Source organism: Corapipo altera, unplaced genomic scaffold (genome assembly GCF_003945725.1).
Source record: "Corapipo altera isolate COAL_440 unplaced genomic scaffold, ASM394572v1 62, whole genome shotgun sequence".
NCBI classification, from domain to species: domain Eukaryota; kingdom Metazoa; phylum Chordata; class Aves; order Passeriformes; family Pipridae; genus Corapipo; species Corapipo altera.
The window spans coordinates 6342734-6355459 of NW_020884894.1; the positions used below are offsets into that span (position 1 = coordinate 6342734).

Here is a 12726-nt window from a genome sequence, read left to right on the forward strand (position 1 = left end):
TCCCAGACCCTGGCCTCCCTTCAGACAAGAGGAAAACGTGTCTGTACCACTTATTTCATTGACCATTAATGCTATTCCTAGAGGACACCTCATTTAGATGTGCTTTCTCCTGCTTCTTCCACTTCATCTCTTGTACAAGACTATCAAATCAATGGAGTTTCCTGCAGTAGCTTTTCCCCACGTTTTAATGACTGCAACAACGAGAGAATTCAGAAAGATACAGCTTTTATTTCAAAAACAAACCTGAAAGAACAGAAGAGGTGCTAAGTTGGGTCAGAGATCCCCATATCCTAGGGTCCTGAGCTTTATGGTGGGGAGCAGCTGCAGTTTAGGAACAACACCAAGGGACAGAGCGTGGGGTGATCCCTCCCAGAGCACTCCTCCTGCAATCAGCTGCTCAGAGCTCTCCTTTAAACTGCCTCCAGACCACCATGGTTAGCAACCACTAAGAGCTGCACTAATAAAAATATATCTCATTTCTCTCCAAATCCTTTTATACCCCCGACCGCCACAGCATCCGGTGACGAGTTCCACACTCCAAACAGTGCGTTTTGCAGAGAATAATAATTTTTTGGAAAGCTGCTGCTTGCTAACATTGCTGGGACAAGCTTGTAGATGATCATGAGGGAGAGGCATCAGTGGCAGGGTGAGGTCCTTAAGTTTTGGGATCAAGCTGCAAATTCGGAACCAGCTGGGCAGCCTCGTCCCTGTAAGAAGAGCAGCGACGCTGAGTTGGCGTCTCCCGGCAAAGAGGAAGAACCAGACACCCACCCTTTCATTTCTAACATGGTTTTGATTTGGAAGCAGATATGAGATGGGAACTTTGTCAGCATTGCCAAATTAAGCCTTCCTGGGGCGGATTCAGAAACATCCAGGACTGTCTGGGCTTGCAGAACGTGCCCTGTTTGGGTTTTATCAGAGACTTTCTGTGCTGGGTCATTTCCTCCCCCCATGCAGGTTTGGACAGTGAGCAAAGGGAGGGGAGCAGGTACCTGGCAGCAACTTCACATTCTAGTTGAACCAGGGGGTGTTTGGCAGTTCAGTGGCCTGTTTTATGTGCTTTATGTATTTCTGGTTTTCAGAAGCAGCTGAGCTCTCAATCTCCTGAAAGCCATCTATGGCCTTTCCTCTGACAGCCAAGGATTAGTGTTTATTTTAAAAAGCAAAATAAATGTAAACAACAGAATTTGCCTTTTTTTTTTTTCATGAGAGAAAAGACTCCATAGGGAAAAAGACTCCAGTAAAAGACTGTGACAATCATGCGGTAGTGTCCAAAATGGATCATCCAACTCATAAACCTGTATGGACACCTATATAAGATCCTACACAAACCTTTAAAACAAACACCTGAACAAGTGCCCATGGTTTGGTTTCAAGTATGCAGTGCTTGTACAATCGTTCCTTTTATAAAATATGGAGTGTTTGTCAATTTAATAAACATATTAAGCACTAAAGGAATGATATTTTGTTATATCAGATAAAAAATCTGTGCATTTATGCTTCAAATATGGAGCCACATAGGTCAATACAGGAGAATGAGAGTTCTTTGCCTCTTCTTGCTTGTCATTATTTTACCTGTAATAAAATTCCACCAAGCCCCAGCCTTGTGTTGACCCATCCAGCTGGAAATCTGCAATGCACTCGTGGAAAACGCCACTTCCCACCAGGCCATTGAACACCACGGGGCAGGTCTGCTTATCCAGCACTGCAGAAACAGCAAAGTCCTTGCCACCTTGGATAAGAGCAAAAAGGGAAGAATGTCTTCAACCTTCAGCGGTATTTTACCTCAAAAAAATCCCAATGTCTATTATTTTTGTGTGCTGTTTCTTCTTAAAGAGTAACTGTTCTTCTGCTGCTTTGCGAATTAAGTAAAATCTTCGATCAACCATATTTCCAGCTGAATCCACCTCATAACGTACGTTTTGACATCCAAAATTGAAAATCACATAACTGATGTGGACTTGCATAAGTAACAGTCAGCACAAAGAATCTGTAACTCTCCCTCTGGTTCAGATGCCTGGAATCCTGATCCTGCAGTGGGCACACAGTTCTACCCATGACACACCACGCCTATAACTTAACTTTAGCACAGGAATGCCCATGGCAGGAGGTTGAAAGTGGATGATCTTTAAGGCTCCTTCCAACTCAAACCATTCCATGGGTTTATGATTCTAAGAACATTTTTTAAGGTGCAAGATGATGCATTCAGCTCTCGAATTTGTCCTCAGGATCACATGGAATTTCACTGAATAGTCTTTCCTCCACTAAGTTAACTTCACCCCAAAAAGCTGAAGGCAGATGGACCACATTTAGCTTACCAGCAGTAAAACTGACTCCATATTCATCCTTGATAACACCATCCTCAGCCATCTCAGCCAGAGAGGCGTTGGACCACTCAATGCCAGCCTTCCTCCCATCAGGGAAAAACACATAACCTACAGTGAGGCTGAGGGGGAGAGAAATGCAGCAGATTTAAAGTTCGACCAAAACTCAAATGCACCAGCACAAAGGCTGAGAGAATTGGGATTGTTCAGCCTGGAGAACAGAAGGCTCCAGGGAGACCTTAGAGACCCTTCCAGTGCCTAAAGGGGCTCCAAGAGAGCTGGAGAGGGACTTTGGACAAGGGCCTGGAGGGACAGGACAAGGGGGAATGGCTTCCCAGTGCCAGAGGGCAGGTTTAGATGGGATATTGGGAAGAAATTCTGCCCTGTGAGCGTGGTGAGGCCCTGGCACAGGTTGTCCAGAGAAGCTGTGGCTGCCCCATCCCTGGAAGTGTCCAAGGCCAGGTTGGATGGCGTTTGGAGCAATCTTGGTCCCAGGGCAATGAACATTGGTCTTTAATCTTCTGGATGCACAGAGTACCAGTCAGCAAGGTGGGACTCCCTGTGGAATGCCCCACTACAGTTGGACACACCTTCTTAAACACCTGGAAAGTGCACAGCTGGTGCCTCTAAATTATCTTGACAGTCACACAGGCAGCTGCATCAGCCCAACAGTAATTGAGTGGAAAGGAAGCAAAGGAAGGTAAAAGCTGTCCTTGTGACTAACTGCAAATGAAAAACTGGGTGAAGGGAGTAGGGAGCAAGAGGGTATGGATGGAAATTGGGCTGTACAGGTTCAAAGCAAGGATGTGCCTATAGATGTCCTGCAGAGCAGCTTTGATCACCTTTAAGACGTGTGTTTTTAGCAACATAAACTTCCTTGGCTACTTACTTAGTTGTGGTAGCTGGAATGTTAATAACTGTTAAATGTGCTGCAGTCCCATCCTGCAAGAGGGAAATAAAGGAAAAGCAGTCAAATTTCTGCAGACTCATTTCTGTGGGTTATTCACTGGTTTGACCAAGAAGACATTGGATACAACTCAGGTTAGGCAATGTGCTATGACTTCATACTTTAAAATCCTCTTCCTCTCAGTACATCTTCCATGAATGTCTGGCTGCAAATGAGAGTACAAGAACATAAACCAAAAACATTAAGGATAAATTGAGGGCATTAAGGACAACAAAAAGTCCACAGCAAGTGGACATAAGAGGGGGGAAACAACACCTGCAAAGATGTACAAAACTGATGGGCCCCTCTTTGACCAGACACCTTTTCTAACCTATATTCTGTGCCCAAGAGCAGCATACAGGAAAAATGTTAGATAAGAAGGAGCTAGAATCTCATGTTCTTATTAATTTCTTCTCTGCCTTTCAGTCTGGATCCCTTCATGCTCCACTTGGGCTGCTCTGAGGCAAATTTAAGCCTACTCTGTGATGCTATAAATGTACAGACACTTGGGGTATGAAGACTCCAAACTTCAAACAGCAGTAAACTTCTTAGTAAAGTCAGATGGCTTTTAATTAGGAGTAGAACAGCCACAGTTATTTGAGTCCTGAATAGCTATGACAAAAAGGGAGAGGTTGCTACCTGATTATACACATTGTGGTGCCGTAGCACAGGTTTATTAAAAGGTACACAGGCACATGTTAAACCACAGCAGCTGCTGGATCTGCACATAGGTGGGATTTTCCAAGCTGTGCTTTTGTGCCGGCCAGCACATATCTGGGAAAAGAACTTTTATTCTGAATTCAGCCTTAACTCCTGTAATGCTGCCTATAATGAGAGTTTAGAATTCTTTATGCCTGAGTTGGCAGAGGAAATGCCTTTTCAGGAGCATCTGGTGGGGTTGGCTGGCAGCTTGCAGGGCCAGCCCTCAGCAGTTCCCCAGGGCTGTGCTGTCCCAGCAGCCCTGACTCTCCTTCAGCCACAAGGGCAAAGAGAGAATTAGAGCTCAGCACAGGCCAAAATATTTCCTGAGTGCTGTCACGAAGGCTTAGGATGCTTCAAACACCTCAGGCTCCCAATTAGTGTGAATCAGCACTGCAGTGACTCCACTGAGTGCTGGGTACTTGCAGCAGCTGAGAATCTCTCCTGTAAAGCTGCCCATTTAATTTTTCTTTAAAAAAAACCCCAAAACAAACAGTTACAAGTCACCAAAACAACTTTTGGTTCAACAGTGTTGTAAAATCTCAGCTTTTACACACACAGCTCTGCTTTTGAGAGCTGCTCCCAACACTGGTATGTGCTGATGGCACTGGTGAGCACTTCTGATTGCACACTGTGGATGCTCCCAACACCTTATTTCTGGATATTGAATATGCCTGACAAGCTCAGAAACAATTTCCTGGTTAAGCAGCACATTGTTAATGTGTTAATACCTACTTCAAAGTGTGCCAAAATCATGACATAACGGTAAATCTCAGCCCAGTTCCTGATACCTGCAAAAAAGAACAAAATCACCCAATCTAAAGTTCACCATTGCTGGAAAATGTGAACTAACAGTACTTGACTTGTCATTAACTTTGGATAAAGAAATAGCCAGTGATTGATAAGCTTGTAAGCATATGCATGTCCTCAAAATAGTTAATGGTATTTCCTCTGAAATGTCTTAACTCCATGCCCAGCCATGGAACTGGTTATTTTTAATCTTCAGTCCCAGTGCCCTGGCAGTACCAGTGAAGGTATTCCCTAGAGTGGGAATTCTTTCTGGTGCTGTTACCATAAGAGTGGCTCCGAACCCCTTTGAGGGAAAGTTCAATTTTCTCACGATTTTCTATTTCAATTTCTCCCACAGACTGGCCCCACTGCTCGTGTCGGAAATGTTGTTCCCTTTGTCTGGAAGAAAGAAAAGAGAGAACCAGCACGGGCAACGTCATCAAGTCTCCTCAAGAAGCCTGAATATTAATCTGATGGATTTATATCCCACAATGAAGGAGATTTCAGAGCATCTGGACCATGGCTATGCCAGACTTAATAGATTATAAAAAATGCTGGGCTGCCAAACATTTGCTGCTTAGAAATCAGCAGGTATCACCAAAGACCACACACTAGTGCTGTACAGATCTTCTGCTTCTATTTAGACAATGCATCCATATTTTCTTCTCATTTTTTCAGTTTTCCAAAGCTTGTATAGTAATTAAAACACCCAATTCTGCTCTTCTTTCACATGATTATATTCGATCCTTTGCTTAACTTTACCTGGATCATCAACTTTGGAAGCTGCCTAAATCAATGAAAAAAGACACAATAAGAAATATTTCTAAAGGTTAAGGTTTTATAGACCAAAACTGTTTGGACAGGTCTGTTCATCCACTTCTTAGGAAGACCCTGTCTCTGTGCAGGACCCTCCTTAGAACCTGCCAGGTCTGGTGTGGTGCTGAAACCAGGAGACACCTGGCAGGAGCCACGTCCTTGATCAGAGCACTTCAAATGAAACCCACTTTCTAAAATCAAATATAACACATGATAAAAACTGAGGAGATCTGTAGAAAAATTACTATTAACCCCAGAAGACATCAATCTTGCCTCTCACTTTTTGACCCTCTGGAAGAACTGGATGGTCCAGGGTTCCTGGGCAAAAGCTCGTGCAAATGTGCTGGGGTGACTGTCAACATTAAAGTTAAAAACTTCTGTGAAGTTCTCCCAACTAGGAAAAGAGGGGAAAAAGTAAAAGACATTATTAGCTTTCAGCTCATACCACGCCAAGTTGTGCACTTGCTACTCTGACAGTGGCAATCTTAGTATTTTATTGGAAAATACTGATTTTTGCCATTTTAAAAGAACCATGAACCCATTGTACATCCCAAAGCAAAGGTGAAACACTTACTGCAAAGAGAATTTAACTGGTACAAGATCACCTTCCTCTTCACTCCACTGCTGTCTGTAGGGTCCTTTCCTGTAAGGAAAAGCACCATAATTTTATATCACTCCTAAACAAACAACAAAATGTTTCTTACATGTTTGGAAAAGGATGGAATAGGACACAGTGCAGAAGAATTATATTACTGTGTGCTAAGGTAGAATGGTAATACTATATATTACCAGATATATTTTCATTCCTTAAAAATCAGTGTGTGTTAGTTACCAAATGGCTTTTGGATCGAGTTGGTTAAATATAATTCCAGACAGTGCTGAAAAAGCCTCGGTCTCAAGTGTAGATAAATGGAACCAGGGAGTGCTGCAATACCTGAGCAATCCATCAAAGCTTATTTTCCAGCACATTTGGGGCTCCAAGTATTCAATAGTGAGCCCTCCTCCACTCCAGATCTCTTCAGACTCATCAGGCACCATCATGTTGGGATGTTGTGGGTGCTAAAAAGAGGAAAGATTTCAGGCAAACATTTGCTTAATTCAGTTGTGAGGCTGCACCGTGGGAGAATTCCTGCTCTGAGGGTCCTCTGTGGTTGAACTGGCCTTTCAGTTCTATTGCTCTCTGGTAATCAGGTTATTAGAGAGGGAAATTTGCACCTAAAACACCTGAGATATAACATATTATTGTTTCAGATAATACAAGTTGTGTGAAGGGAGGTCACTGCATGAGCTCAGCTCCTTACACTGTCAAGATTACAGCCAAGTCACGCAGAGCTTTGGGGCTAAATTTATTTTTAGTCTCAATTTGATGAAACTCTGAAGTGATTTAGTGCATGAAAGCTCCTCAAACTCTACATCTGCTTTTTGAAAAATATGCCTTGTTCCCTAAAGTTGCCACCTCTCTAAAACACAGTTTATGCCTCTTGCTGTAGAGAAGGATCTAAGAAGGTCCAGAACTTGTCTGGCAGTTCTGAGGAACAAGGCCACAAAGTATCTTGTTATACTAAATATTACTAAAAAACCAAAATAATGTACATCAACCTTCTCTTTTATTTTTCTATATTCTGCAAATGGCATTTCTCCTGCCTTTTCTGGTCTTGGCTACTTAGCAAAACAAATTTGTGCATAGAGATAGTTGAGTGCAAAGGGATTTATGTCAGACCTTCTCTTCTTCACTGTGTAGTCACTGTTAACAAAAAAAACAAAGCCACAGGCAAGATGTAGGACTAATACAATTTTCTTTTCAGCAACAATGAAGCAGATGTACATATAACTCCCTAAAAACATTCTCTTCTCTTTTAAAGAGACAATTTCACAATGGTTTTTATAGCATTCACCCATTAAAAAAGGGGAAAAAAATCAACCATGGCCCTTCAATGTAATTAATTAACCACGTGCTGTGCCTTATGGGAAAGACTGGAGGTTCTAATTCTTCCTGGGAGAATTACCAAGCTATTTTTAAAGAAAATATGCCGGGTTTTGCACATTATGGGAAAAAGGGAATGAGAGTCACATCCTACTGGGAAAAAAAAAAAAGAGACATAATCATAACTCTGGTCAGTTCTACCACTGCCTTTAGACACAGCACTGGTGTCTTAATGGCGGGATGTTAAGGGGGTGAAGACACAGAGAACACTAATTTTTGCTCGGGATCCTACCAGGGGTTGGAGAGAGGAGTTAAGCTCCGCTCCTGGATGTCACCCCACAGCCACCACTTACTTCAAACTGCCCTATTCCCTCCACCCTCAGGAAGAGCCACATCTCACACATCCCCGCAGGACGTTTGGCAAGACGAGCGATCACAAAGGTCTTGTTGGTCTCTGCAAAGCCGGTGAAGTACATGGAATCCAGAGCCTGGGGAAAAGGAAATGGATCTTAGTTCCTGCTGGAGGTAGGAAAGGGAGGGGAAAAGGTCAGTAATTCTTTTTTTTTTTCCATAGACTTCTTAGGAATCAAATTTTACTTTCGCTTTTATATTTCATAGCAGGAACCCCAGCAAACAGACAGAGTTTTGCAAGCAGCAGTGAAACCTCAGTCATAAGACAGGACGGCTCAAAAATGACTCAGATCCACAATATTCAGACAATTTGATGTGCAATAATCACATCATTCATTGCCCCAAAAGCATTTTTCTTTCTTTTTTGCCCATCTCCTCATCAAAGCAAACATAGAACGCAGAGAGGGAGCAGATGAGATGCAGTTTTAGAGAGGGGACATAATTATTGCATGATAGCCATGGATAAGGTGAAATATTATCCTGAATTAAGATGATTATTTTGTAATAAGAAGCTCCTTTGACCAAAATCCTTATAAAATGCGTCCTCACAAAGGGTGTTGGTCGGATGAAATTCAGCCACAAAGATGCTGTTTCCCCTTTAGCTCCAAATTGTGTGTGGGACAACTTACATATAGGGGAAACAGAAGTAAAAAGAAAAAGGATTAGAAAGAAATGTAAGAAAGTAACTAGGAAATGTTGGACTTCAACACAATTAGAGGTTGGGCTGGTGTAGGGCAAATCTTAAAACTCCTGGAACAGAAATCCACAAGTTCAAACTCTGATGTGTGTTTTCACATATTTGTAGAGAAGTAGCTCAAAGTAAAGTTCTAAAAGCTGGAATGTAGAAATTTAAATTTCTGTATGCATTTTGGGATGTGGATTAAGTTCTCCTCCTAAAAAAGTAGCCATTGTAAAATCCCCAAAAATACTAAAATCAGATTATTATGCATAGAGATAAGGGGGGATTTGGAGGGCACAGAGTCCGGAAATACACACAGAAAAAGTTTCCAGTGTAAAAAATTCAGAGACACCATTCCTGGAAGCATTTTCCACATCTGTTTTTAGGCCTCTCTTGGAAATATTACTCCAGTGGTCCTGCTTGGAAGAGCAGAGAGGAAAGCACAGACCCCTTGGCTCTATCTCAAACCACCCTGGATGTCAGTCTGATTTGGAAGATGGTGTCACTCCTGCCCTATCAAATCTGAGAGACTGGCAAAACATTTCAAATTCTCCAAGCAGCAGTTTAATTAGCAGAAAGGAAAAGCTGGAGAGAACAGTTTCCTTTTTCTTAAAGGCCAAGTAGAAGCCTCAATGCACTCCAGGAAATGTTAGCCAGAAGTCGATTTTTCACAGAAATTACTCAGGATCCAAAATCTCAGCTGGCATTTGCAAGGTGAATCTTGATGAGGCAAAGAAAAGCGAGGGCAATCCTTTCTCATGAGCCTTTCTGCTTCCCCCTCTCACCAAATAACACAGCAAAGCCCACACAGATCTCCCTTTCAGGCACTGGGAGTATTTTGGCATGAAGCTCCATGGACCCAGGCAAGGTTGTAGATAATGGGCTTTTTATTTATTAAGCAAAGTGCACCTGCAAAATTAGATTCAATTCACTGAATGTGCTAAATTAAAATGCTTCTGTGTCCCATAGTACACCTGCTTTTTCCCATGGACACCAACCAGACTGAATAGAGGTGATCCCTCTCCCTGCAAGAGTCAGTCAAGGTGACATCTCCTGCCATCCCTTGGATGTGTTGACTGGGGGGGAAAGGATGTGGGTCCCAAGACTTCAGGGGTTGGGTTGGGTTATGAAGCATGCCGGGAATGGGGGTACCTGAGGGATGAGGGGTGCCAGGGGTGGGATGCAGGGATGCAGAGGAGCGCAGGTGGAGGTAGCCTGGGTCTAGGGAAGTACGGGTCCAAGGTAAAAGGGTGTTCTGGGGGAACGTGGGTTCCAGAGAATGGAGGTTCCAAGACGCGGGGAACATGGGGATGCTGGGGATGGGGTGCCAGCAGGGGGGTGCCAGGGCTGCAAGGACATAAGGATGCTAGGAATGGGAGAGACAGAGGTGCCAGGGAGTGGGAATGGAGCGCCGCAGAAGGAGCTCCCGAGGAAGGGGGTCTCAGCATCGGGGGGTGCCGGGACACTCACGTGGGGGTCGGGGCGGAGCGGGCGCGGCCGGCGCGGCTCGGCGGTACCTCCTGCGGCCGCCCGCTGCCTCCAGGCTCCGTGGTAGAGCAAGAGGCAGCCCAGGGCCCAGCGCTTCAGCGGGGACCAGGCGCCGGGGGCGGCCGCTCGCCGGGCCCCGAGCAGCGCCAGCAGCGCCGCGGCCACGAGCGCCAGGAGCGCCGGCATCGCCGGGAGGCACCGCGGGTGCGGCGGCACCGGGAGCGGCACCGGCGGGATGAGAACCGGGAGAGGCACCGGCGGGATGAGGAACGGTGCGGGACGAGCAGCGCTGCTGCCTCCGGCTCCGACCCCGGCTCCGGCCGCCCCCAAACCCCGCCTCAACCGGGGCCGCTCAACGCCGTGTCCCGGGATGGCTCATTTCCGCGAGGGGCTTGTCCCGACCGCTGAGCTCATCCCGGGAAGTTGCATTTGCTCCTTTTATTTATTTACTACGCACTCCAAGGGAAGTTCAGGCAGAGACGCGGCCGAGTTTCTAGGAAACTCTCCGGGATAAGTGCTCGGGTGCAGGTTTTGGGATCTCTTCCCCGAGGACGAAGGCTGTGGGTGTTCCCAGCTCTTTGATGTGTGTCGCTGAAGGAGAGTCAGTTTAAGATTAGAGAGATGAAATAAGTTTTTTACGCGGAGGGTGGTAAAACACTGGCACTGGTTGCCCAGACAGAGGTGGTGATGCCCCATCCCTGCAAACATTCAAGGCTGGGTTGGATGCGGCTCTGAGCAACCTGCTCTAGTCGAAGATGCCTGTGGCAGGGGGGAGTTGGACTAGGTGACCTTTAAAAGGACCCTTCCAGCTCAAACTACTCTGATTCTGTGATTTCTGATCTTGTTTTATTGGGCTCTCAGTGTAAGTGGATGCTTCACTCCCTCCCACTGATGGCTCCTGCCAACAGGCAGGGAAAAGACTCAGCAGCCCATTTCATCTAAGGCACCAAAAAAAACGCCCCTACCCACAGCAGGCATCCCTTCAGTGACTCTTGTAGGTATCATTTCTAGAAGCTATATTTTGGCTGACTGCACAAGAGTTGTTCGTATTCCTTTTGCATCTACCAAGCATTTAGTCTCATTTCCCTATACTAAAACAAACCCACCCTCTCAGGAGAATTTGAAGTGCAGCTGATCTCACTGTAGAGAAAGCTGGCGCTCTCAGAACCCACACTTTCTTTGTCTCCTGAGTGTTTTGACTCCCTGTTAGCTCCACAGACTTCTCAGCAGACTCCCTGTTGCTTGAAAAAGCATTTGTTGTACATTTTTATGCCTTGTTTCAATTGTCCCTCAGTTTGGTTTTATAACAACCTCTGCTGTGGTTTGTGTTTAACGGATCAGTGCTTATGGTTCTTTCAATTTTCTTCTCTGAATGTAACTTGTTTTTAACAACTACCTGAGCTCTGCTGCTCCTTTTTGCCCTTTTTCTAGTCTTTCTTGATACTGATGTGAACTTGGGCTGCCTTGGTGATCATGTTTACATTGTTTCTTCAAAAGCTTTTAGCATCTTAGGAATTCCTTTTACCTTCTTAAAAGGTTTCCTCAGTTTTACACAGTTCCCCTTTTCTGAGACCAAGCACAGCTGTTCTATATTTCTTTATTGCTGCCCATGGACCACAGCAATTCAAAAGGAGAAGGGTAGAAGGAACAAGAGATTCAGACAATGAGATTCAGAAATTAATTTTTGTAAATCACCATTGCTTCAGTTAATATCAAAGGGGTACATCTTAAGTTTAACCACATAGGGTAGGCAGAGAGCCAGAGAGATAATAAGGTTATTTTCTTACTTCAGACTGTGTTGTGGAGGGATTGAAAATGGTCTAAAAATAGGAGATGTGTCACAATGTTATCACCCTGCACCTGCAGCCCTGCAGATGTGGTTCAGTCCAGAGAAAGGCTGCAAAGGGAATGGATTATGAAAAACAGCTTTTCTTTTTAGCTAGAATTAGTTAGAATTTAAACACAAAGCAGGATTCAATGGGGAAATATCTACACAAATGACAAACCTTTGGGACTTTACAAACATGCACATAATTAAACCCTCAGCATCTACAGTCTGCCTGAGATGGAAAGGGCTACAACAAATGACAGATTCCTTTAAACTCATCCTTTTTTTTCCCAGTGCAGCCCCTGAGCAGCTTTGCTGCCTTTTGCCAAACTGTTGGGAGTCCTCACACAAATCATTTGAATTTCAGTATTTGCATTTCTGAGGGGAGGATAAATGGGGCGTGAATATTTCATATGTTCCTCTGATATGTGAAGCATTCCAAAACTCCCAGAGTCTGTCCAACTCACGTGAAGGCATTGTGTGTGTCTCTATGGAATCTGGAACAGAGATAAGCTCCGTTCCTTCCTAAGAGGACAGGAAGCATGAAAACAATTTGTTTTGTGCAGCAGTTATGTTTCACCATTTCTTAGGTAATTTGTTTGAGGACCTGAAGTTATCTCTGGCAAACAATTTATCTTGGCAATACTGTTTGTGGTGGGAATGGGTTCCAAACCACCAGGACTTGCAGAAGAACCAAAGTCCTGAATGTTTGGGAATGTTTTTAGCATGGCAATACCGATGCTGTGTGTCTTAGAACAAGTCTAAGAGCTGCTGCACAGCTTAGTAAAAGCATGAGGAGGAAAATACTCAACTGGTTTGTTT

At 44.4% G+C, this 12726-nt stretch overlaps 1 protein-coding gene across 1 annotated transcript; it reads right to left on the reverse strand.

Moving 5' to 3' along the window:
• Positions 1-212: 212 nt before the first annotated feature.
• On the reverse strand, positions 213-10277 carry LOC113948996. Its single transcript, XM_027647079.1, has 11 exons — positions 10059-10277; positions 7852-7986; positions 6509-6633; positions 6149-6217; positions 5855-5968; positions 5042-5157; positions 4705-4760; positions 3214-3266; positions 2319-2446; positions 1576-1732; positions 213-707 (listed from the first exon to the last, which is right to left on the reverse strand). The coding sequence occupies exons 1-11, from the start codon at positions 10260-10262 to the stop codon at positions 656-658; spliced, it is 1209 nt and encodes a 402-aa protein (XP_027502880.1). The 5' UTR covers positions 10263-10277; the 3' UTR covers positions 213-655.
• Between the last annotated feature and the right edge of the window lie 2449 nt (positions 10278-12726).

What these genes read in the sequence shown, in the direction of transcription:
- LOC113948996 (XM_027647079.1), bottom strand. Translation starts at nt 10,262, where the DNA reads ATGCCGGCGCTCCTGGCGCTCGTGGCCGCGGCGCTGCTGGCGCTGCTC. An exon ending in ATTCCAGCTACCACAACTAA is followed by an intron (nt 2,447 to 3,213) that starts GTAAGTAGCCAA and finishes TCTCCCCCTCAG; the next exon opens with CCTCACTGTAGGTTATGTGT. An exon ending in TTGGTGGAATTTTATTACAG is followed by an intron (nt 708 to 1,575) that starts GTAAAATAATGA and finishes CTCTTCTTACAG; the next exon opens with GGACGAGGCTGCCCAGCTGG.